This window comes from Peromyscus leucopus, chromosome 8b (assembly GCF_004664715.2).
Source record: "Peromyscus leucopus breed LL Stock chromosome 8b, UCI_PerLeu_2.1, whole genome shotgun sequence".
Taxonomy (NCBI): domain Eukaryota; kingdom Metazoa; phylum Chordata; class Mammalia; order Rodentia; family Cricetidae; genus Peromyscus; species Peromyscus leucopus.
This window is the reverse complement of record NC_051086.1, coordinates 2,872,862-2,896,242: the sequence shown is the minus strand read 5'-3', so window position 1 is coordinate 2,896,242 and position 23,381 is coordinate 2,872,862. Positions and strand designations below refer to the sequence as shown.

Sequence of the window (23,381 nt, the reverse complement as noted above, 5' to 3'; positions counted from 1 at the left end):
TCAGAAGTCAAAACCACACATCACACTGACCATAGGGGCCACTGGAACCAAAGCCCCAGTGTTTCAGGAAACCCTGAGCACCCTGGAGCTGAAGCTCACACCCTGCACAGGCCTCTAAGGTCCCCGTGCTAGAGCTGGGCATTGAGCCTCAAGGTGCTCTCCGGGCCCCTGGAGAAGAAATCCTGTTCCTTTAGTGCCCTTGGGTCCCACTGAAACCAGAGGCCCAGATACAAGTGCTCTCTGGTCCCAAAGAAACCAGACGCCTGATCCCTTAGAGTGGAGAGGCTATTTGTATTCTTTGGAGAAATCTTTCTCCATACCCTTTTTCATTTTTCAGCTGAGTTGTTTATCCTCTAGTAATTTAGTTATGAGAAATTTTTATTAGATGTAGGATACTAAACCTCTATCAAATAGATACGGTCTGTGGAAACTTTCCCCAATATTATCAATTGTCTTTATTTCCCATTTATTGATAGTGAATTTTTTGATACACAAAGGTTTTTTTTTTTTAATTGTTTACTTACTTCTTTAGAGACAGGATCTTACTATATGTAGCCCAGGCTGACTGAAACTTATAATCCTACTGCTTTAGCCTCCTGGGGGCTAGGTTTACAGACATGTGTCACCATGTTCTACTAGAGCTTAAAGTCTTGTTTGTCTAATTCTAAAACTGGTTTCCTGGGCATAGGAAAACCACCTAGGCTTTACACCTGTGTTTCTGTCTAACATTTCATGGCTTTAAATTTAGGTGTTAAATTTACCTCTGGCCCAGTCAGACAGCTCAGTGGGAAAGCAAATGCCACCATGCCTGACAGCCTGAGTTCAGTGCCCCAGGCCTCACACGGGAGAGGGGAGAACTACTTCACAAAAGTTGTCCTCTTATTACCACACATGCACCCCTGCACACACACACACACACACACACACACACACACACACACACACACACACTGAAATGACTCTTTAGGAGCTCAAGTGGTGGCTCAATGATTAAGAGCACTTGTTGCCCCTGAGGAGGACCCAAGTTCGGTTCCCAGCACCCCCATAGTGGTTCACAACCATCCATAGCTCCAGTTCTGGAGATCTGACTCCCTCTTCTGACCTCTGTAGTTACCAAATACGCACATGGTCTACATATACACATGCAGGCAAAACACTCACACATAAAAAATATAAATCTAATTTTTTTTTTTTTGTTTTTTCGAGACAGGGTTTCTCTGTGTAGCTTTGTGCCTTTCCTGGGACTCACTTGGTAGCCCAGGCTAGCCTCGAACTCACAGAGATCCGCCTGGCTCTGCCTCCCGAGTGCTGGGATTAAAGGTGTGCGCCACCACCGCCCGGCCCTAATTTTTAAAAGAGAAAGAAAAGACTCTTTTTTAGCTGAGTATGGTGGCACATGCCTGTCATCCCAGCACTGAGGAGGCAGAAGGATCACTGCAAGCCTGAGACCAACCTAGTTGTCTGCATAGATAAGACCAGGCTGCCAAAGCTATACAGAAAGAATTATCCTAAAAAAAAGTCTCAGTACGCCACTGTACTCAGAATCTCAGTTCTATTCCATTTTTCTGTCTGTCTGTCTGTCTGTCTGTCTGTCTTTATGCAACCACCTTACTGTCATATCACCATGGCTTTACAGTGAGTCTTCCAACTTGTCTCTTGTCTTCAAGACTATTTTGATTATTTTGACTTCATTGCATTTACATATGTGTTTATGAACATGAGTTTTATCCATTTCTAAAAAAATTAATATGTTAAGGGCTATTAGAAGTTTGATAGGAATTGAATTTGTATTGTTCTTGGAATAGTAATAACATCTTAACATTATTAATAATATTAAAGTTTCCACTCCTTGAATATAAAATGTTTCTATTTATTTGGTTTTCTTTTAATTTCTTTCAATAATGTTTTATAGTTTTCCATGTACAATTTTGCTTTTACATGGTTAAATTTATTTTAGTGATGCTAATGTAAACAGAACGTTTTTAGGTTGTTTATTGCTAGTGTAAAAAGACGCAAACCTGTGGGTGAGGGATGTAGCTTACTTAGTAGAGAGCTTGCCTAGCATGCATGACACCCTGCGTTCAATCCCCAGCACCTCAGGAAATCAAGTGTGTTGGTACAAACCTGTAATCTCAGCACTCTGAGAGGTAGAGGCAGGAGGATCAGTAATGCAGGGTCATTCGTGACACAGTCTACGAAAGGTCAGCCTGAACTAATGCCTCAAAAAAAACAAAGCATGGGCTGGGAGATAGCTCAGTTGGAAAAGTACCAGTGGCACAAGCCACCCACATAAAAGCTGAGCAGTCTGTCACCCCAGGCCTGGGGTGAGGTGGGTGAGGGAGGTTTTGTAAGTGAAATGGGATAGGTAGATCCCTGGTGCTCACTGGTTTGCTAATCTAGCCAATGGGCTCTAGATTTAGTGAGAGACTGTCTCACAAGATAAGATGGAAAACAAAGCAGAAAAAGAACAAAACACAAGGAAGATAAGGTAGAGGGCAATAGTGGAAGACACCGACCTCTAGCCTACATGTACACAAGCACAGGTATACGTGCATACATACACGTACATGCACACACACTAACCTCTAGCCTACATGCATACATGTGTACATGCAATCATTTGCATATATGTACATATGTTAAACACATGTACAAGTACATTTGCACGAACACACAGATACAAGCTTACAGATACACACACAGATGGACACAGACAGACAGATAGACAGGCAGACACACACACACACACACACACACACACACACTCCAAAAAATGATAGAAATACAAACTTGCACAAAGCTGGATCTTCAGACCCGACCACCTCCTTTGTGTGACCTCTAATATGACCTGAGGACCTAGTGGTAACAAAGATGCTCCTGTCACTTAGAAAGTTCCAAGATTCAGAAAGTCCTTGCCAGGAACCAGGGACAAAGGCTGTATAAATTCTTTACTATAAACAGTGATTTTTTTTTTTTTTTAAGTCAGGCAGTGGTGACACATGCCTTTAATCCGAGCACTCAAGAGGCAGAGGCTGGTGGAGCTCTGAGTTTGAGGCCAGCCTGGTCTACAAAGTGAGTTCCAGGACATCCAGAGATACACAGAGAAACCCTGTCTCAAAAAAAAAAAACAAAAAAAAAAACCCAGTAATTTTTAAAAACATTTGTTGAAAAATCCTACTTAGTTGGGGCTGGAGAAATGGCTTAGAGGTTAAGAGCACCGACTGCTCTTCCAGAGGTCCTGAGTTCAATTCCCAGCAACCAAATGATGGCTCACAACCATCTGTAATAAGGTCTGGTGCCCTCTTCTGGTCATACATGCTGTATACATAATAAATAAATAAATCTTTTTTTTTAAAAGAAAATCCTACTTAGTCATAATGTGGGTTTTTTGTTTGTTTGTTTGTTTTTGGAGTTTTGTTTGTTTTAAGACAGGGTTTCTCTGTGTAGCTCTGGCTGTCCTGGAACTTGATCAGACCAGGCTGGCCTTGAACTCAGAGATTTGCCTGCCTGTGTCTCCCAAGCTCTGGAATTAAAGGTATGCACCACCACTAACTGGCTTATAATGTGTCTTTTTTATATGCTGATGTATTTATTTTTAAGTCATTTACTGTTGTAAATGGATCTACGGGCTCAAGGCCATTACCACACAACCCAGAGTATTTCAACAAGGCAAATAGTTTTGATTCCATAGAAGGGTAGGTAGCCATATCAAACCAAGTAAGCAAACATACACAGCAGCCTGAGTGGTCAGAAGCTGGCCTCACATTCATTTTGTTTTGTTTTGTTTTGTTTTGTTTTGTTTTGTTTTGTTTTGTTTTGTTTTGTTTTGTTTTGTTTTGTTTTGTTTTGTTTTGTTTTGTGACAGGGTTCCTCTGTGTAGCTTTGGAGCCTTTCCTGGAACTCACAGAGATCCGCCTGCCTCTGCATTCCAAGTGCTGGGATTAAAGGCATGTGCCACCACTGCCCACCTGGCTTCACATTCTTATATAGTTGGCTAATTAAAAAAGACACCACTGGTAATCAAGTGCAGGATATGTTTTTGATCCTAGAAAAGTATTGATTTTCTGGGCATGGTGGCACATGCCTTTGCTCCCAGCATTCGAGAGGCAGAGGCAGCCCTGTGAGTTTGAGGCCAGCCTGGTGTACATAGTGAATTCCTGGCCACCAGAGCTATATCGTGAGACTCCGTCTGAAAATAGGTATGTGGTGGGGGGGTGTTGATTCTTCGGAGGAATTTTTGCCAGATGGTATCTTTGTAGTTTTCTTTAAATATGGGATTTCCTTTGTCTCATTCAACCCTTTGATAGAAAAGTGTGCATTCCATTTACATTTCCCACATTTATTTATTCACTTAAATAGTTCAAATCGTCCTTTGTCCCTTTCCCTGAAAATAATGTTTCTTACATATTTTTCTTGTCCATATGTTATGTGTATCCAAGCAAAATGTTGATTAGACATCTCAGCTCCCATCAGTATCACTTGCTCCATAGCCTCTCATTTCCTGCCTTTCAGTTGAAAGGCCTGTCTCGCCAGAACTGTCATGAAGAAATAGAAGAGATGCTTCCCCTCCTCGGTCTGAAGGACAAGTGGAACTCGCGGTGCAAGTTCCTGAGTTGGGGAATGAAGCGCAAGCTCTCACTTGGCATCGCCCTCATAGCTGATTCCAAGGTATAGGGCAGGTGCCTGGCTTTGTAATGCAGACAACTCAGGCTCCCTACATGGACAAACCCAGGGTGGTGAGGACATCTCGTCAACCTCCAAGCTGCAGCTTCAGCTACACAGGGTCCTGCAACATGGCCAGCCTAGGCCTGGGATGTGGTTCTATCAGAGTCGAAAGGCTTTACCCCTGCTCTTCCAGGTACTGATTCTGGACGAACCTACCTCGGGCATGGACTCCACCTCCAGGAGGGCCATCTGGGACATTCTTCAGCAGCAGAAGAGTGACCGCATGATCCTACTGACCACCCATTTCATGGATGAAGCTGACCTGCTAGGGGACCGCGTGGCCATCATGGCCAAGGGGGAGCTGCAGTGTTGTGGGTCGCCACCATTCCTCAAGCAAAAATATGGTGAGTAGTGGGCAGCGGGAGTCCAGTTCAGCGTCTGTCCTATGACAGGTCAGTGCCTCGCTCCACTGCCCTTGTGAAGGGCCCTGACCCTGGCTAGGCACAGCCTTCCCTAGACTTCCTGTTCTGTTGGTCCAGTGGAAGATCTTGTGAGAATGAGGAAGAAATGAAGTAAAAGCATCTTTGAGACTTAGAATCAGAAGACCCATGTTTATATTTCAGTTTGTCAATGTATTGCCTCTTCATCCAGGCACTAGGTTAGTTTATCCTTTCTTAGAATTTGTTTTTAGGATTTATTGATTTATTATGTATACAGTATGTATCCCTGTAGGCCAGAAGAGAGCACCAGATCTCATTACAGATGGTTGTGAGCCACCATGTGGTTGCTGGGAATTGAACTCAGGACCTTTGGAAGAGCAGTCAGTGCTCTTAACCTCTGAGCCATCTCTCCAGCCCGAATTTTTTTATTCTAATCTATAAAAGAAAGACAAGCAAAGCCAAAGGCTCTCTGGTCCCCATTTCTCTCACAGCCCGTGTCTGACCCATCTGCAAATGTTGTTGGTCTTAATTTCAAAATATATATAGTAGCTGGGGGGTAGTGGCACACACCTTTAATCTAGCACTCGAGAGGCAGAAGCAGGCAGATCTCTGTGAGTTCGAGGTCAGCCTGGTCTACAAAGTGAGTTCCAGGACAGTCAGGGCTCTTAAACAGAGAAGCCCTGTCTCAAAAAGAAACCAAAACAAAACAAATAAAACAAAACCAAAAAATATATTAAGTTCTATCCATTTCTCTCAAATTTCTGGCCACATTCTGGCATTCTGGTCTGGATCACTATCTCCTCCTACTTGGATTATTACAGATGCCTCATAGCCTATCTCTCTGTCTCTAATCTTACATCTTCTCACTCTGTTGTCAACCCAGTTGTCCAGGTGAGTACCTGACAATGCACAGCGTTCTTATGTTCAGAATTCCACCCTTACTCTAGTCCTTTATCACTGCATAGCACTTAGATTTGCCACTGTTCCATCTCCTGAAATAGAAGAAAAGACTCTAGAAAAGCATTGCAGAGCTTCTGAAGCCAGGTCATTATGTTTTAAACTGACCTCGTAAGATTTCCTTCTCTTTGCCCTAAATATGTTTATTCTGAGATACAGGAAACTAAATATGGCCTAAGAAGAATAGTATAAAGAATAAGATGATTTCAATAGTCTTTTACATGGTATTTCAGGTGCAGGATATTATATGACTTTAATAAAAACACCTCTCTGTGACACAACGAAGCTTTCTAGTGTGATTTATTATCACATACCAGATGCAATCTTGGAGTCCAGAATTGGAGAAGAAGTGATATTCATACTTCCTAAGGAGACCATGCCCAGGTATGGACCAAGATGCTAGTACAGTCCACCATGGCCACAAAAATCCACATCCTTCACACATGCTCACATGCAAAGTACAGTCTCTCCTGTTGCAGGATCAGCATAGGATTCAGGCTCCCATTATCTGAATTATGTCTATCGTGGAACTTGGGTTCATTGGCTATGGCTCTTCTTGAAGACTTGTGAAATAGAGAGGTTATCTGATCCACACACACCCAATGAGCTGAGCATATAATGGTGATCATAGAGACATCATTCAAAAACAAACATAAAGGCAAATAGCACACATTAGACCTCAGCAATTCTAAATTTGAGTGGACATGTGTCTCAAATTTCTGCTTTTTCTGAAACAGGGAATGCATATTGATGGTTCTGCTCCATAAGAGTAGTTTTAATCAGCCTTTGACTTCATCCACTGGCTGTTCACTCTATCTTTTTTTTTTTTGTTGTTTTTTTGTTTTTTTGTTTTTCGAGACAGGGTTTCTCTGCGTAGCTTTGCGCCTTTCCTGGAGCTCACTTGGTAGCCCAGGCTGGCCTCGAACTCACAGAGATCCACCTGGCTCTGCCTCCCGAGTGCTGGGATTAAAGGCGTGCGCCACCACCGCCCGGCTTTCACTCTATCTTTTGAATAATCATTTCTTCCTAAAAACTGGCTGATACAGATGAATAGCTAGCTTCGTTTGCCAGATCCTTGACTATAGAAGAGTGTCCAAGCTGGTATAATATAAGCACTTTGTAGGTGTCCTCTCAAATTATGAAACACACCTTTTTTAGACTAAAGCCACACTCAGTCTTCAAAACATGTCGTGCCATGTCACACTTACACACAAATATGGTCTTTCCTGTAACTACAACTGAAAATGTTGCCAAACCTTCTGCCACTAAATAACAACCTCCTCCCTGTCCTTCCAGTCTCTGTCTGGACTTCTCTTAAAGCCCCTCTTGCCTTCACCTCACTGTCTTGTCCCCAAAACATGGCACGTGTTCTAGAATCCAAAGGGTTTTACAGAGTTATAGTGCTTTTGTTTCAAAGTCTGAATCAGTTGTGTATTACTGAATAACAATGTAACTCAAAAATTTCTGGCTTAAAGTGGCAACTATTTTAGTGTTTTTCGTGTCTCCCAGCCCCGAGTACTGGAGATTCAGTTCAGGGCCTTGCACATAAAAGGCAGGGTCTATAACTCTTGCCTATCCCTGCCCCAGAAGTTTCTGTCTGTTGGATGCACTGAGCTGGATAGTTTTTATGCTCCACATTAATTTTTTTCTGGGCCTAGAATGATCTGGAATATCCAGGGTGGCTTCTTCTCACATGTGGGAAAACAGTGCTGGCTAACAACAGGGTTCTTACTGGAGCCGCTAAGTGTAGCTTCCAATGCTCCTCAGGTGAATCTCAGATGACCTGGGCTTCTTTTTGCATGGCAGGTAGAATCCAAGAAAACGCATCCCGGGGCTGGAGAGTTGGCTCAGGGGTTAAGAGCACCGACTGCTCTTCCAGAGGTCCTGAGTTCAATTCCCAGCACCCACATGGTGGCTCACAACCATCTGTAATGAGATCTTCTGTATACATAATAAATAAATAAATCTTAAAAAAAAAAAAAAAAAAAGAAAGAAAACACATCCCAAGAGGGACTGAAAAAAGAGGGGGGCAGGCACTCCTCTTTAGGCCTAGGCTTGGAAATACCAAAACCTTACTTTTGAACTAGATATATTTTAGATTTAGCCCCATAGGAACCTTCTAAAGCAAATACTATTACAAGTTTACAATCTAGTTATGAAACAAAGTGATAAAACTGAGATCTGAACAGATGTCTTGACAGCAGACCCCATGTCTTCTCTGCTATAGAGAGCTCAGGCTGATAAATGATTTGCCTTCCGTCTTTCAGAAATAAAACTTTTTTCCCTGCTAGGTTTGAAGCTCTATTTACTGACTTGGAACAGAAACAGACAGAGCTGGGAATCTCTGCTTTGGGAGTCTCTGTCACCACTATGGAGGAAGTGTTCATACGGTAAGCAAAAATAAAACAACTGGAAGGCTGGGGGGTGGGTGGCTGAAGCAGGTAAGGGCACTTGTTGCGCAAGCATGAAGATGGGCTTGCTGGCTGACCAGCCTCGCAAAGAAACAGTAATCATCAGGCTCAGTGAGAGACCCTGTCTCAAGGGGCAAGATAGGAAGCAATAGAGGAAGACACCAGATGTCTTTCTCTGTCATTGACACACACTCACTCACACAAAACTGACAGCTTCGAAGATCTTAGGCTTGGAAGGGATCTTAAGCATCATTCATCTAAACGTTACCCAATGCTTGTTGAATGGCTCTAGCCTCTGAATAGTACTTTTGATCTAATAGGATATTAGATAATAAGAGATTGTGCTAAATGTATTATCATGCAACAAACGTGTTTTTGGGGGTCTCTATGTATGACTGTCCTAGACCTCACTATTTAGACCAGATTGGCCTCGAGCTTACAAAGAACCACCTGCCTCTGCCTCCTGAGTGCTGGGATTAAAGGTATGCGCCACCCACCTGGCCAATTTTTTTTTTTTTTTTTACTTTTTTGAGACAGGATCTCACTATATAGTTTTAATTAGGTCTGAAAATCCCTATATGTATCAAGGTGGCCTCAAACTTGGGGTGGTCCTCCTGCCTCTGCTTCTTGAGCACTGGGATTGTAAGTGTATGTTACCAACCTGGCAACAACCATTTTATCAATTGAGATGCTTTTGCCTACAAGTAACATAATCTTGACTTAGCTGTTTTTAACAATGTGGAGAACTTATTACTTCTTTTACAAAGAATCCCCGCGATTGAGCAGTTGTTGGACTAACTGGTTTATCTACCAACCAATTTGTACAGCCTGAATCGGGAATGCAGGCTCAGTTTTAGGAAGACCTTGGTGGAATGCTGCTATCTAGGGAGCTATACCAGGCCAGAGCTTGGCAAGGAGTACAGGTGTGATTTTATTCAGTCTGGCAATGTTTGTATTTTGATTTGAATGCTTAGCTGGTTATGGTTATTCATAAAATATTCAAATGTATTTTACTTGATGTGTTTTACTATTGTTGTATATGATTTTTTCCCTCCCATTTTTTGTTTCTTCCTTATTCTGTTTTCAACCACCCATACACACTTGTTGGAAATTAGGTACCACAATTGTGCTATTTTAATAGATCAGCCTAGATGTTGAGATACAATATCTTTGTCAAAGACTCAAAGAAATTGGAATTGTTAACCTGCTCTTGGAAAATACCAGGACCTTTAAGTCACATGTCCCACCACTGTCAACTTATATATTATTGAGCATTTAAATTCTGAATCTTTTTAGCCTTCACAAAACATTATTATTGTTGTCTGAGATACAAAATGATTTCGATTCTTATACATTTATCAGTGTTGTTCCTTTGCCTTCTGAGCTGCACCACTGATCTGCACACCTGCAAACTATATTCCTGTAGTCGTTTTATTCTGGTGCCAAGCACTAGGTGTTTTGTTCTGGTTTTTCAAGATAGGAAACTTTTTTTTTTTTTGAGACAGGGGCTCACTATGCTGCCCTGGCCGGCCTGGAGTTCATATAAGCAGACCAGAATGGCCTTACATTCACAGAGATCACTTGCCTCTACCATTGGAGTGCTGGAATGAAAGCCATGTGCTACCATGCACAGCAGAAAATATTTTTGAAATAAATAGTTTTATCTCTTTCCCCTTTTTGTGGTACTAGGCAGGGACTGCCTAGGATCTCTCCTATGTTAGGTGAGTACAAATCACTGAGCCACATCTCTAGCTGTTTCTTCATATTTTTATGCCCAGGTGTGTGTGTGTGTGTGTGTATGTGTGTGTGTGTGTGTGTGTGTGTGTGTGTGTTCACTGGGTATTGAACTTAGGGTGTCATGAATATTAGGCAAGCATTATACCACTATATATTCTCAGTCCTCTCTCTATTTTAGTTTGAGGTAGAGTTTCACTAAATTGAGTGGGCTGGCCTTGGAATAAATTTGAATGTATGATCCCCTTCTCAAGATTCCCAAGCAGCTGGGATTACACCCATTCCTGCCTCACTAGCAGTTTTTTGTTTTGTTTTGTTTTTGTTTGATTTTCGTTTTTGGTTTTTAGGGTTTCTCTGTGTAGCCCTGGTCATCCTGGAACTAACTCTAAGTAAGTAGACCAGGCTGGCCTCAGAGATCCACCTGCCTCTGCCTCCTGAGTGCTGGGATTAATGAATTGCACCACCACCACCCAGCCTTACTAGCAGTTTGTAATGAAAACATTTCCATTTTTATGAAAGTTAATTTATACATTTCTGTCTTTCATGGACTTTTAAAATCTATCCTATTTTTTAAAAAATATTTACCTTAGGGGATCACAAATATTTCCCCTATCTTTACTTCCGTGAACTTTATTATTTTAGTTTTAAATTAAGAATATAATTCAACTAGTGATTATTTTGGGGTGTGACTTGATATGAAGTTGTCCATGTTCATTTTTTTTCTACATGGCTATCTAGTAGGGATACAAATATTTGTTGAAAAGATTTTTCTTTCCACATTGAATAATTTGGATCTCATCACCAAAAGTCAATTGACTTTAATTTTTCTACATTCCTAGTTCTGCTTCAAGGATTTATTCTGTCCTAGATGCCAGTACCAAATTGTTGGGATTGCTGTAGCTTTGCAGTGTGTTTTAGAGGCAGGTAGTCTGTAGAGTCTCCAGCCTTGTTCTAATTTTTAAGATTGTTTTAGTTGCTATAGGTACTTTAATATAAACTTGCCAATTTCTGTTTTTTTTTAATTAATTAATTATTTATTTATTTAGTATTTTGCCTGCATGTATGTCTGTGTAAAGGTGTCAGATCTTGGAGTTAGAGACAGTTGTTAGCTGCCATGGGGGTGCTGGGAACTGAACCTGGGTCCTCTGGAAGAGCAGTCAATGTTCTTAACCACTGAGCAATCTCTCCATCCCCCACCCTCCCAATTTCTGTTTTTTTAAGAACCTGTTGGAATACTAGTCCATAATTTTTAACAGTGTACTATACTAATATAAGATGTTAATTATAGGGGAAGAGGAGGATTTGAAAAGCTCTCTGTACCTCCTGCTTTTAGAAGGACCCAACAGCCCTGCTCTCACCTCCAGGTGCCTGCAACCCTTGCCAATAGCAAGAGAACATGCAGCCTCATGCAGTGCCTAAGGCAAAAACAATACAATTAATTCACTCTCCATTTCTTCACCCACAGAAACTGTGAGATAATAAGTGTTTACAGTTGTTTTAAGCTGCCCAACTTTGATGATAATCTGTGTTGCAGTAATAAATAACAAATGTAGCACTTTTATAAAACTGCTGAAGGAAAAATTAGCCACAACTAATTATGTCTTTTGTTAGGACAAATTCCCAGGAATAGAAAAATGACTCAAGGGTTATGAACAGAAATACATTACCTGGCAATGAACACTTTACTCTGTGAATGGGCTCATCTTTTTGCTTAGAGCAGGGGTCAGCAAACTATTCTTAAAAAGCTGCACTTGGGAGTCAGAGGCAGAGGATCTCTGTGAGTTCGAGGCCAGCTTGTCTACAGAGCAAGTTCCAGTTCCAGGGCTACACAGAGAACCCCTGTCTCAAGAAACGCCAGATAGCATTTTATACTACGTAAGCTTAAACAATCAGGATAGCATGTGCGTCTTTATGTAACTACCCAACATGTAACCATTTCAAAATGCAAAACCAGTCTAAGTTCAGGATCAGGAGAAAAGTAGGCTGCTCTGAACCACTAACCGGAGCTTATTAAGCTCCTGATCTGTGATTTTTTTTTTTTTTTTTTTTTTTTTTTGGTATCTAGCTTTTGGTTTTTGGGAACAGAGGGTTTCTCTGTGTAGCCCTGGCTGTCCTGGAACTACTCACTTTGTAGACCAGGCTGGCCTCCAGCTCACAGAGATCCACCTGCCTCTGTCTCCCAAGTGCTGTGATTAAAGGCGCGTATAACATGAATCTTAAAAGGTCTTATTAATAAAAGACAAAAAAAAAAAAAAAAAAAAAAAACAGGTGCCAGATATTGGGGTGAAAGCTGAAAGATCAGAGGAACAGAACAAGCCACAGCCAACCTCACCTCAACAGCTCCTCACCTGATCCTGTTTCCTCAGACTTAAAGCCTCTGAGTCCTCACCCAAATGGATCTAAGCTTTACCCACTAGCTTACCTCTACAAAATCCTCAGTCTAAAGAGTGGGAATTCCTGTTTCCTCACACCTTATATACCTTTTTCTGCCCTACATCTTACTTCTTGGGATCAAAGATGTGTGCTTCCCAAACAAAGGCTGAGATTTCAAGTGTTGGGATTCAAGGTGTGGGCCACTACTGTCTGGCCTTTATGTCTAATCTAGTGGCTGTCTCTGTCTTCTGATCCCCAGATAAGTTTATTAGGGTGCACAATATATTGGGATACACAATATATCAGGCATGCCTGGCCCATGGTCTGTAATCTTAATGGTGAAATGTTTTTAAATTTTAAGTTTTGATTATAAGTTTAACTAATATATTATTTTGTTTTAATTTTCATATAGTACTTTTCAAAACAAAGTAACAAAAATCTGGGTTGGGAATTTAGCTCAGTGGTAGAGAGCTTGCCTAGCAAGCGCAAGGCCCTGGGTTTGGTCCTCAGCTGGGGGGGGGGTGTAACAAAAATCTAATCATGATAGTGTTGCTTGATATCTTTGGAAGACAGTGGTGAGTTAATGCAATGCTCAGTGCTTATAGAGGACCATGCTGCCCATTACACAACTTAGACAGAGTTCCTTTCCTCATCATTTTTCTTATTCCAGCTTATCATTTTTTCTAAATATTATATGAATTTCATTGTTTAAACACAAACAAAATGAAATGTATTGTGATTTTGAGACTGTATTTGCTTATGTTTTTGCTTTGGTTTAGAGTTTGTAAGTTGGCTGATTCTAGCACAAATATCCTAACTGAGAAGCGACCCTCTATTCAGCCTCATCCCCGAGTTCACAGAGTTCCTGTTGACAGAATTAAATATCTTCACTCAAGGATCTTTTCAATGCAGACTGGCCTGTCAATCAAACTAAATACTGGAGTAAGCAGTATATTTCAAATACATGCAAAAAAGTGTGGTTGAATTGATGGAATCATACTATCATTCAAGAGGTGGGTTTAGTCTGGGTGTGGTGGTACATGTCTTTGATCCCAGCACTCAGGAGACAAAGGCAGACAGATCTCTGTGAGTTTGAGACTAGCCTGGTCTACATAGTGAGTTTCAGGATAGCCAGGGCTATGTAGAGAAACCCTGTCTCAAAAAATAAAAATAATAAAAGAGCTGGGTTTAGTAACACATCCCTATAATCCCAGTGCTTGAGAGGCTAAAGCAGGAAGATTATGAGTTCATGGCCAGCCTAGGCTACCTGTAGAGATCCTGTGTCAATAAAATAAGGTAAAGAATGGGTCTATGAGGCTTCAGCAGTGTTACACAGCCTGCTCTAGTTCAAAGGCAGAAAATGTCTTAGGGTTACTATTGCTGTGATGAAACACCATGGCCAAGGCAGCTTATAAAAGAAAGCATTTAACTCACAGGAGATCTTCCCATTCCTCGATGGAGACAGAAGAGGAGGGGATTGGAGGGGGGAGAAGGAGTGGAACTGGGAGGGGAGGAGTGGGGAGAGGCTTTGCTGGGATGTAAAATACATAGATGAATAAAAAAACAGAAGGCATTTAATTACAGGCTTGCATACAGTTTCAGAAGAGCAGGCAGGCATGGCCCTGGAATAGTAGCAGAGAGCTTACATCACGATCTGTAGGCAGGAGGCAGAGACACACAGACAGACAGACAGACAGACAGACTAGGCCTGGTATAGACTTTTGAAACCTCAAAACCCATCCTCATTGACACACACCCTCTGACAAGGCCACACCTCCTAGTCTTTCCTAAACAGTCCACCAACTGGGAACCAAACATTCAAATATATGGAGCCTATGGAGGCCATTCTCATTCAAACCACCACAAGTGGTAATTAACCCAATAGAAGAATAGTATCCAAAAACATCCTAGCAGGGGTCTGGCCATTCTTCATCAGGTAAGATATTGAAAGAACTACTTGTACAGGCTAGAATCCATAATCTTTGCACTGTGCAGTAAGTCATGTGTTGTACCACCTAGAATTCAGATTTTAGAAAGTGTATTTATAATCCCAACTTGTGTGAGGATGACAGAGAAAGATTCTAAGATTGAGACTAGCCTAGGCTTTCTAGAGAGACCTTTTGTAAAAAAAAAATTACATGTATATGTACACATATCCTTATGAAATACATGAGAAATCTATGTATTTTCTTTTTTTTTTTGTTTTTGTTTTTTGTTTTTTTTGTTTTTTGTTTTTTCGAGACAGGGTTTCTCTGTGTAGCTTTGCGCCTTTCCTGGGACTCACTTGGTAGCCCAGGCTGGTGTATTTTCTTAATATTGGAAAATAATATTAATATACATTTTATAATGTAGTTTACATTTAGCTGTCAACAGTATTAGTATAATACAGAATTATGGGTTAGAGATAACCTGGTTTCACAGTCTTGACCACATGGTAATGGGGAAGTTATCATCCATAAAGCCAGTGTCTGGGGTTGGGGTCAACCATCTGCCTCTTAAAATCCTTAGCAAGGTGTCATCTGGTGCCATGTGGTGTGTCTTTGAAGGTACCTCCCCTGAGCTTCTTATAAAGTACTTCTATGTCTGCCCTCAGATCAGTTTTAACAGACCTTTGGAGAATGTTGAAGGTAAATGTCCATCACATCAAGGGTAGAAAACTCAGATAATGTTTGATTGAGACCTCTAGTGACTTGTTGATATTTTTGGCCAGGAATTTGGAATGCCTGATTTAAACTTGAGGCCTCTTTTCCCAGGGGCTCCTAGGCAGAGGGCTGCATATATAAGCACTGGAACCTGGTTTTGAAGGCCCTTTCACACATCCTCAGTCATGCTCCCCATGGAGAAGCCAAGTGAGCACCTGCAGCGCTAACCCAGGAGGCTTCCCACTCCAGGCTCGGTGTCCTCTCCTTGGACCTCGGGGCATATAACTATATATTTTGATTTTGACTATCATTGCCACAGGGACATGCTTATGGGTCCTCCCTATTTATACAAATTATCTGACTAGAAATAGAACATGTAAGTTAAAGATTACTTCAAAATTAAGTTGTATTTATCTTGAGGTTTTTTTTTTGTTTGTTTGTTTGTTTGTTTTTTTGGTTTTTTTGAGACGAGGTTCCACTACGTAGCCCTGGCTGGCCTGGAATTCACTATGCAGACCAGGATGGCCTTGAACTCATAGAGATATTCCTGCCCTTGCCTCCTAAATGCTGGAATTAAAGATGTGTATCACCCTGCAAGAAATTTTTAAAGAGTTATTTATTTATTTTTATGTGTATGATGCTTTGCCTGCATGTATGTCTGTACACCACATGTGTGCCTGGTATTCATGGAGGTCAGAAGAAGGTATCAGATTTCCTGGAACTGGAATTACAGATGATTGTGAGCCACCCATGTGGGTACTGGGAAGTGAACCTGGATCCTCTGGAAGAGCAGCCAATGCTCTTAACTAATGAGCCATCTCTCCAGTGCCCCCCCCCAAATTTTTAAGTTGTAACAAATGAAACATCCACCAATGAAATGTAACAAGTGAAAATCCACAAATCCACCATATTTTCATCAAATTTAAATTTTTACAAGTTAGGAAAAAAATGCTATCGTTTATATATGGTATCTAAAGTACTGTAAGTTCTACCTCCAGAAGTGTTCTAATTGGTACTTCCTCTTGCTGCTAGTTAGCAGGATGGACTCATAAAGCATCTTAACCTGAAGCACATCTGAACACAACTGGAAAGTGGGATGTAAAGTGAAGGGCTGTAAGGTGTGAGCAGAAGGCTCCTCGGTGCTTCCAGCTTCTGCCACTCTGCTGATGCAGCATCTACTTTCTCTTTTAATTGTAGCTCTGTCTTCTCTGCCAACAATTCTATGCCATGCTCCTGAAAAAGGTCACATATTCGCTACGCAACTGGAGGTTGATGCTGTTTGTGCAGATTCTGCTGCCTCTGCTGATCATTGTGTTAAGTCTCACTTTTTTTGACTTCAAATCAAAGAAAATGGAAAACGTGCCCTTGGAGCTGACGTTAAAAACATATGGCCAGACAATTGTTCCATTTTTTGTTTCTGACAATTCCCTCTTGGGTCCTCAACTTTCGGATAAATTTATAAAGATGCTTGTGGCTGCAGGACAGATTCCTTTGTATGTTCAAGGTAAGCACCAGGACGAGGGAGCTGCACAGCAAGTAGGCCTGTTTTTCTTTCTTGACCACATAGTGCTCTTTGAAGTCAGACTGAAAAGCCAGAAAGTGAGAAAAACATCATGTAGACTCTGGATAACAAGAAGTGGAGGACTTCTAGAGATGAGACGGTTGTGTCTTCAGAGCTTATGGAGTCTTTTCTGTTTGTCTGTTTGTTTGTTTGTTCAGGACAGGGTTTCTGTGTGTGTAGCTCTGACTGTCCTGAAAATCACTCTGTAGACCAGGCTAGACTCGAACTCAGAGATCCTCCTGCCTCTGCCTCCTGAGGGCTGGGATTAAAGGTGTATGCTTTACACTTTTACCTCTGCCTGGCAAAGGTTGTGGAGTCTTAAGAAATTGTTCATAGTGGAAGGTCTTCAGGACATTGATAAGCACATTCCTGAAAGGAATGGAGTTATCCCAGACCCTTCCTCATCCTTCTCCACTTTTCACCCATGAGGAGACCAGTTTGCACCTCCACACACTCCTTTCATGATATTCTACCACAGGCCTCAATGCAACAGGGCCGACTAATCATGAATTGAACCATTAGCCCAAACAAACCTTTCTCTTAGGTATTTGTTATGGTGACAGAAAGCTGGCTTAACATACTATGCTTCTCAAAGCTTCAGTTTCTTCATTCATGAACTTGGGAGAACCCTTTTGTGCAGTATCACTGGGAAGGTTTTATAATGAACATTTTGTATAGTTGGTGTCCAATGTAATAATGTCATTATTTTTTTAAGATTACTAAAGGTCTTTTTCAGCTTTAAAAGTATAGGTAGGTTGTATATGAGATGTGGCACTATGAATTGAGAATATAGTCGTGAACAGAATTAGTGCCAGCCCTCAAGGAACTTCTAAGCAAGAGGCCTCGTTCTGCTATGTAGTTCCAGAACTAGTAGCAATGACTATGATAGACACATCTCAGCTTGGGAGGATCCAAGGAAACCCCACAGTCAGAGCCTGCCATGTGATTGGTATGGCTAGTGGGAAGGGAAGATAACCAAAGACACTCCAAACAACATGAACCTGCATGCTTAAGGGACTCATTGGTGTAGAGAGAATCTAAAGACACAAGGCCAAGAGTCTGGACAGTGATTACATAGTTTTATCTTATTCTGTCAGAATGCAACAGAAAAGAAAATAGAGGTTTATTCTGGCACATGGTTCCAAAAGTTAAGAAGTTCAAGAGTGAGGTATCATCTGTCGGCTTCTGAGGAGAGCTTCACATTGTGTGTTGGAACATGGTGGACAGGAGGAAGGAATTTCATGGTAGGAAGAAGAAGCTGAATCCACTGACATAATAGCACACTCTTGCCATTATCCAACCATCTCCAGAGAAGTAACCCACTCCTGCTAGAGCAGGAATAACCCCAATGGTGAAGCATCCAACCCACACGTCATCCACGTCAAAGTACTCACCACCTTCTTGTTCCCTTACACTGGGACTGACTTTCTATGTAACTCATAGGGAACAAACTCCATCTAAAACCTAACATAGAAAATGGGTTCTAAGCTAGGCATGGTAGCACACGCTGTTAGTCTCAGCACTCAGGAGGCAGAGGCAGGCCAATCTCTGTGAGATCTTGTCTCAAAAACAAACAAAAACAAAACATAAAGTGCACTTTATAGTATGTGGATGCGTGGCTTTGCCTAGAGGTCAGAGTCACTGCAAGTGGGTAGGTCTGAGTGTACTATTATTAGGTGTGTCCTTTTGCACCAAGTACAGAGATATTATATAGACATTGAAGAGCTTTGTTTAGGATCACATGCTCCAGAAGACATTATGGGACTAGACGTATTGAGATGGTAGTAAGGAAAAAAGTAGTTGGAATTCAAAAGGACTTAAAAGATGGAAATTTGGAGATCATCTGGATAAGGCCAGCCTTTGGATGTATGTGAGGTTGGTGGTGGGGAACCCAAAAGGAACAGAAGACTGGGGCGGGAGGGGGGGGCTCATGACAGATGCACTGTGTGGCTGCTGTGATTCTCAGCAATTCTTACTGCCCAATGTACCTTTGGCTCCCTTCTAGGTTCTGTAGAGGACTTCCTACTGAAAAAGGCAAAAGAGGACCCTGAGGACTTTGATAAGCTCTATGTGGTGGCAGCTTCTTTTGAGGATGTGAATAACCGCACCGTAGTGAAGACACTGTTCAACAACCAGGCATACCATTCCCCGGGCCTGGCTCTGACTCTGGTGGACAATTTCCTCTTCAAGCTGATTTCTGGTGCCAATGCTTCCATTACCACAACCAACTACCCTCAGCCTCTGACAGCCGAAGAGCTCTCAGAGAGTGTCTTGTACCAGTACGTGCGACTTCCCCCATCCTCAAGCCCACACATCTGTAGGGACTCTCGCTTCCCCACTATTTCTTTCTTTGTTTCATTTTAATTCCAAATGATTGTTTTGGAAGAAGGCTGCAATTCACAGTTTTACTTAAACTTCTGTCTCATCTTCTGTCTTTTACAGGGGCCCTAAAGGACATTACCTTGTTACCAACTTTCTTTTTGGAATAGCTTTCCTGTCAAGCTCTTTCTCCATCTTGACAGTCACAGAGAAAAACATTAAGTCTAAGAACATCCAGTTTATAAGCGGTGTCAGTGCGGTTGCGTTCTGGCTCTCTGCTCTGCTGTGGGATCTCATTTCTTTCCTTGTCCCCACTCTCCTGCTAGTGGTGAGTACTGGGTGGCACTGGGGTCATTCCCTGTGGACCAGGGACTCCCCTTAAAGCCCCATATACAGAACCAGCTGGGAAGTTCAAGTGGGAGCCAGCCCTGACTAGAAAGGTGGATACGAAAGCTCTTTGATCACCAACCCTGGTACGAGTTCATTTAGCTTTGATGTCTTCAGGAGTGGGGTACCTTGCTCTGTGGTGTTTCTGTGGCACCCACAGAGCTGCTGCCTCAGTCAATGTTTTGGAGACGTGTATGCATTTGGTTGTGATGGAATCAAGTAGTCCGAGGGCTCCCTGAGTATTTTGTGCAGAGTGGGTCATCCCCTGCTTTGTTCTCTGTGTTTCATAAGCATCTCCTTCATCCTACTTCACTGCTTCACTGACACTCCGGGCAGCTCCTGAGAGCCCATCTCAGAGTCTGCGCTTTAGTTCACGAGTGAATGCCTGGAAGTATTGTTAACGGCTTGCTTTAAAACCTGAGATTATAGCCGGGCGTTGGTGGCGCACGCCTTTAATCCCAGCACTCGGGAGGCAGAGCCAGGCGGATCTCTGTGAGTTCGAGGCCAGCCTGGGCTACCAAGTGAGCTCCAGGAAAGGCACAAAACTACGCAGAGAAACCCTGTCTCGAAAAACCAAAAAAAAAAAAAAAAAAAAAAAAAAAAAAAACCTGAGATTATGGGCCTGGGAGACGGCTTGGTGAGTAAAAGTGTTTGCTCACAGGCCTTATGACCTGAGTTTAGTCTCTAGATCATACAAGATGGCAGGAAGAACCAGCTCTAGAGCGTTGCCCTCTGTCCTCCACACACACATCCCTGGCTCACAAGCAGTAACTCCACCCCATCCCCACAGATACATGAATTAAGTAAAGCTGAATGACTGTGTTACTAGCACTTAGAATGAACACTCACTGATGTTTCCAATTTTTCCCCCCCCCCTTTCTTTAGTTGGTGTTTTTCTGGTATAAGGAAGAAGCTTTTGCCCATCCTGAGAGCACCCCAGCGGTGGTCTTGATAATGATGCTCTACGGCTGGGCTGTCATCCCTTTCATCTACACAGTCAGCTTCTCTTTTAAAACTCCTGGGAATGCGTGTGCTAAGCTTGTGGTAATGCTCACCTTCTTGAGCATCGGCCCCTTTGTGCTTGTCACGGTCACAAGTGATAAAGGTGAGATCACATCTACGTTTTGCACGCAAACCTCTCCTCTAACAGCCCCGGTGATTACACCCTCAAAGATGTGTGTCTACCAAAGACTGGTGAGAAAACGTTCACAGCTGCCGTGGGCTGAAGATCCCCAGCTGGAGTGTGCCAAACACATCGCCACAGTGGACGGACAAACAGTTCAATCAAATTCACTCAGTAGATTATCGCTCAGCTTTAAAAGGGGACCACATGGCGCTAAAGAGTCTGCTATGTGTTGTGTGAAGTCCACAAACAGACAGAGTTAATCTTGGAAACAGAATCAGGAAAGGGGCTGCCCCTGGGTTGTGGGGAAAGGGCTGACTAAAGGAACCACACACCAGGGAACTCTGGGAATGAAGAGGTCTTCTTGATCTGGAACTGGGCACCACTTTACCTGGCTGTACACACACTAATCATCGTTCACCTGGGATCCATGCACTTCACTAAATGTAATGTTCTTTACTTCTAAAGGAAGGTAATGAGTCAATAAGTCAACATTGGAGGAGGGCTTCCTGGTAAGCAAAAGAAACTAAGATTGAGTCATTATTTACAACATCCACCTGAAACTGGCATCTTCATGTTTATGCTACCATCTCTGCATCAGGGTTGGACAAAAATGACTGACATGTTACCTCTACAATGCTCTTTTTATTAAGATTTATTTTATTATCATGTGTATGTGTCTGTGTTTTTCTGTGTGAATGTGCACAAAATTGGGGGTTCACATGGAGGTCAGAAGAGGGCCCCAGATCCTCTGGAACTATGGTGACAAGTGATTGTCAGCTGTCTGACATAGCTGCTGAGAACCAGACTCCAGTCGTCTGTAAGAGCGGAAAGTTCTTAACTGCTGGCTCTCTCTCGATGCTCCAGGTTGACTTTTCTTCCCTTCCTCTTTTTTATTTTGTTTTGTTTTTCAAAACAAGGTTTCTCTGTGTAACAGCCCTGGCTGTCCTGGAACTTGCTTTATAGACCAGGCTAGCCCCGAACTCACAGAGATCCGCCTGCCTCTGCCTCCCAAGTGCTGGGATTAAAGGCATGTGCCTCCACAGCCTGTCTTTTTTATTTTTAAAAGTAATTTTTATTTGGGGGCTTGTTAAGATGGATCAGCAGTTAACAATATTGGTTGCTCCTCTAGAGAACCCAGGTTTTATTTCCAGTACCCACATGGTGGTTCACAAATGTCTATAACTCCAGTCCCAGGAGGTCAAGGGTACTGAAAATATGTGCAGGCAAATCACTCATACACATAAAAATTAAGAAGAATTATTTTATGTGCATAAATGTTTGCCTGAATGTCTGTATGTACATCACTTGTGTGAGTGGTACCCACAGTGGCCATCAAGGCATGTCAGATTCCTTGGAACTGGAGTTAGAGTGCTGTGAGCTGCCATGTGGGTGCTGGGAACCAAATCCAGATCCCCTGTAAGAGCAGCAAGTGCCCTAACCACTGAGCTGTCTCTCCAGTCCTCATCCTTATATTTTACTTAAAATTTGGTTTACAATTTACCTTTTATTTGGGGAGTTTTCCTCTTTCCAAAGGGACCCTTCATGGCAGTTTAGTCTCCATAAACTATGGAGGAAGGGACCATATACCCCTTCTGACTGCAAGATGACACTCCAGAGCTGGGAACATTGGGAACATGGTAGAGTATTTGCAGGGCATGTATGAGGCCCTGGGTTCCATCCTCAGTACGGGGGGGGGGGGGGGGGGGGGCACGCCCGGATAAGACACTAGAGCGGCTCCAGACTGGCTCCTATGCCCTGGTCCATCTGTCTCAGCTCACCTCCAACCTGTCCCCTCTGCCTTTCCTCCTCTGTTCACCCAGCCCTCCTGTAGCCATGCCCCCTCGGATTTTCTCAGACAACGTGCTCTTCAGGTTCACCTACCAGAACAAGGGTGTGGAAATAAAGTGACAGAGCGAAGGAACTAAGCAACGAATAGTTCTGGTGACCTAGAGGCTGAATGACTAGAGGGAGAGTCGACACCAGGAGTCAGGGAAACCGGATTTCTGGTGGAGACATGAGAGTAGCATGGTCTGGACTAAAGAAGTGAGTGAGGAGGGACGGCGAAGTGGGCACTTGACTCATGCAAGTAAAACCCACACTTCTGTTCTCTTTGCAGACCTTGGCTATGCAGAACTCTCAGACTCCTTGGATTATATTTTCCTAATATTTCCTGGACATTGCCTGGGAATGGCTTTTTCCAACTTGTACTATAACTTTGAACTAAAAAAGCTTTGCAATACTAAGAACTTGAGTGATATTGACTGCAATGATGTTTGTAAGTATTATAAATGAAATTTGCTGGTAACAGTTTTATTTATTTTTATTTCATGTGTATAGGTGTTTTGCCTGCAAATATGTCTGTATAAGGGTGTGGGATGCCCTGGAACTGGAGCTACAGACAGTTGTGAGCTGCCATGTGGGTGCTGGGAATTGAACCCAGGTCCTCTGGAAGAGCAGCCAGTGCTCTTAACCACTGAGCAATCTTTCCAGCCTCCATGTTGATAACATTTTTATACTGGTATTATGTATATAATATGATTTTTTTTTTTGCTGGTTTTTTTTTTTGCTTTTTTTTTTTTTTTTTTTTTTTGAGACAGGGTTTCTCTGTGTAGCCCTGGCTGTCCTGGAACTCCCTCTGTAGAGCAGGCTGGCCTCAAACTCACAGAGATCCATCTGCTTCTGCCTCCTGAGGGCTGGTGTTAAAGGTGTGCGCAACCACTACCCAAATGATTTGTCTTTTTTGAGACCAAGTCTCTCTATGTATCC

At 42.4% G+C, this 23,381-nt stretch overlaps 1 protein-coding gene across 5 annotated transcripts in view; it reads left to right on the top strand.

The window, feature by feature from the left end:
- The window catches only part of LOC114680755 (ATP-binding cassette sub-family A member 17-like), a 71,751-nt gene that overhangs the window by 34,484 nt on the left and 13,886 nt on the right, over positions 1 to 23,381 (top strand). For 4 of the 5 annotated variants that reach the window (XR_005090304.1, XM_037200631.1, XM_037200632.1 and 1 more), the window contains 10 exons: positions 4,513 to 4,668; positions 4,859 to 5,069; positions 6,296 to 6,446; positions 8,354 to 8,452; positions 13,360 to 13,522; positions 16,420 to 16,726; positions 18,789 to 19,062; positions 19,226 to 19,430; positions 20,375 to 20,594; positions 22,732 to 22,890. Coding sequence is in view for 4 of the 5 variants with exons in the window: in XM_037200631.1 (XP_037056526.1) it covers positions 4,513 to 4,668; positions 4,859 to 5,069; positions 6,296 to 6,446; positions 8,354 to 8,452; positions 13,360 to 13,522; positions 16,420 to 16,726; positions 18,789 to 19,062; positions 19,226 to 19,430; positions 20,375 to 20,594; positions 22,732 to 22,890 (1,945 nt within the window). In the remaining variant the exon portion in view is untranslated. The remainder of the gene's footprint in view (positions 1 to 4,512; positions 4,669 to 4,858; positions 5,070 to 6,295; positions 6,447 to 8,353; positions 8,453 to 13,359; positions 13,523 to 16,419; positions 16,727 to 18,788; positions 19,063 to 19,225; positions 19,431 to 20,374; positions 20,595 to 22,731; positions 22,891 to 23,381) is intronic. The other variant, XM_037200633.1, reaches the window with a different exon arrangement.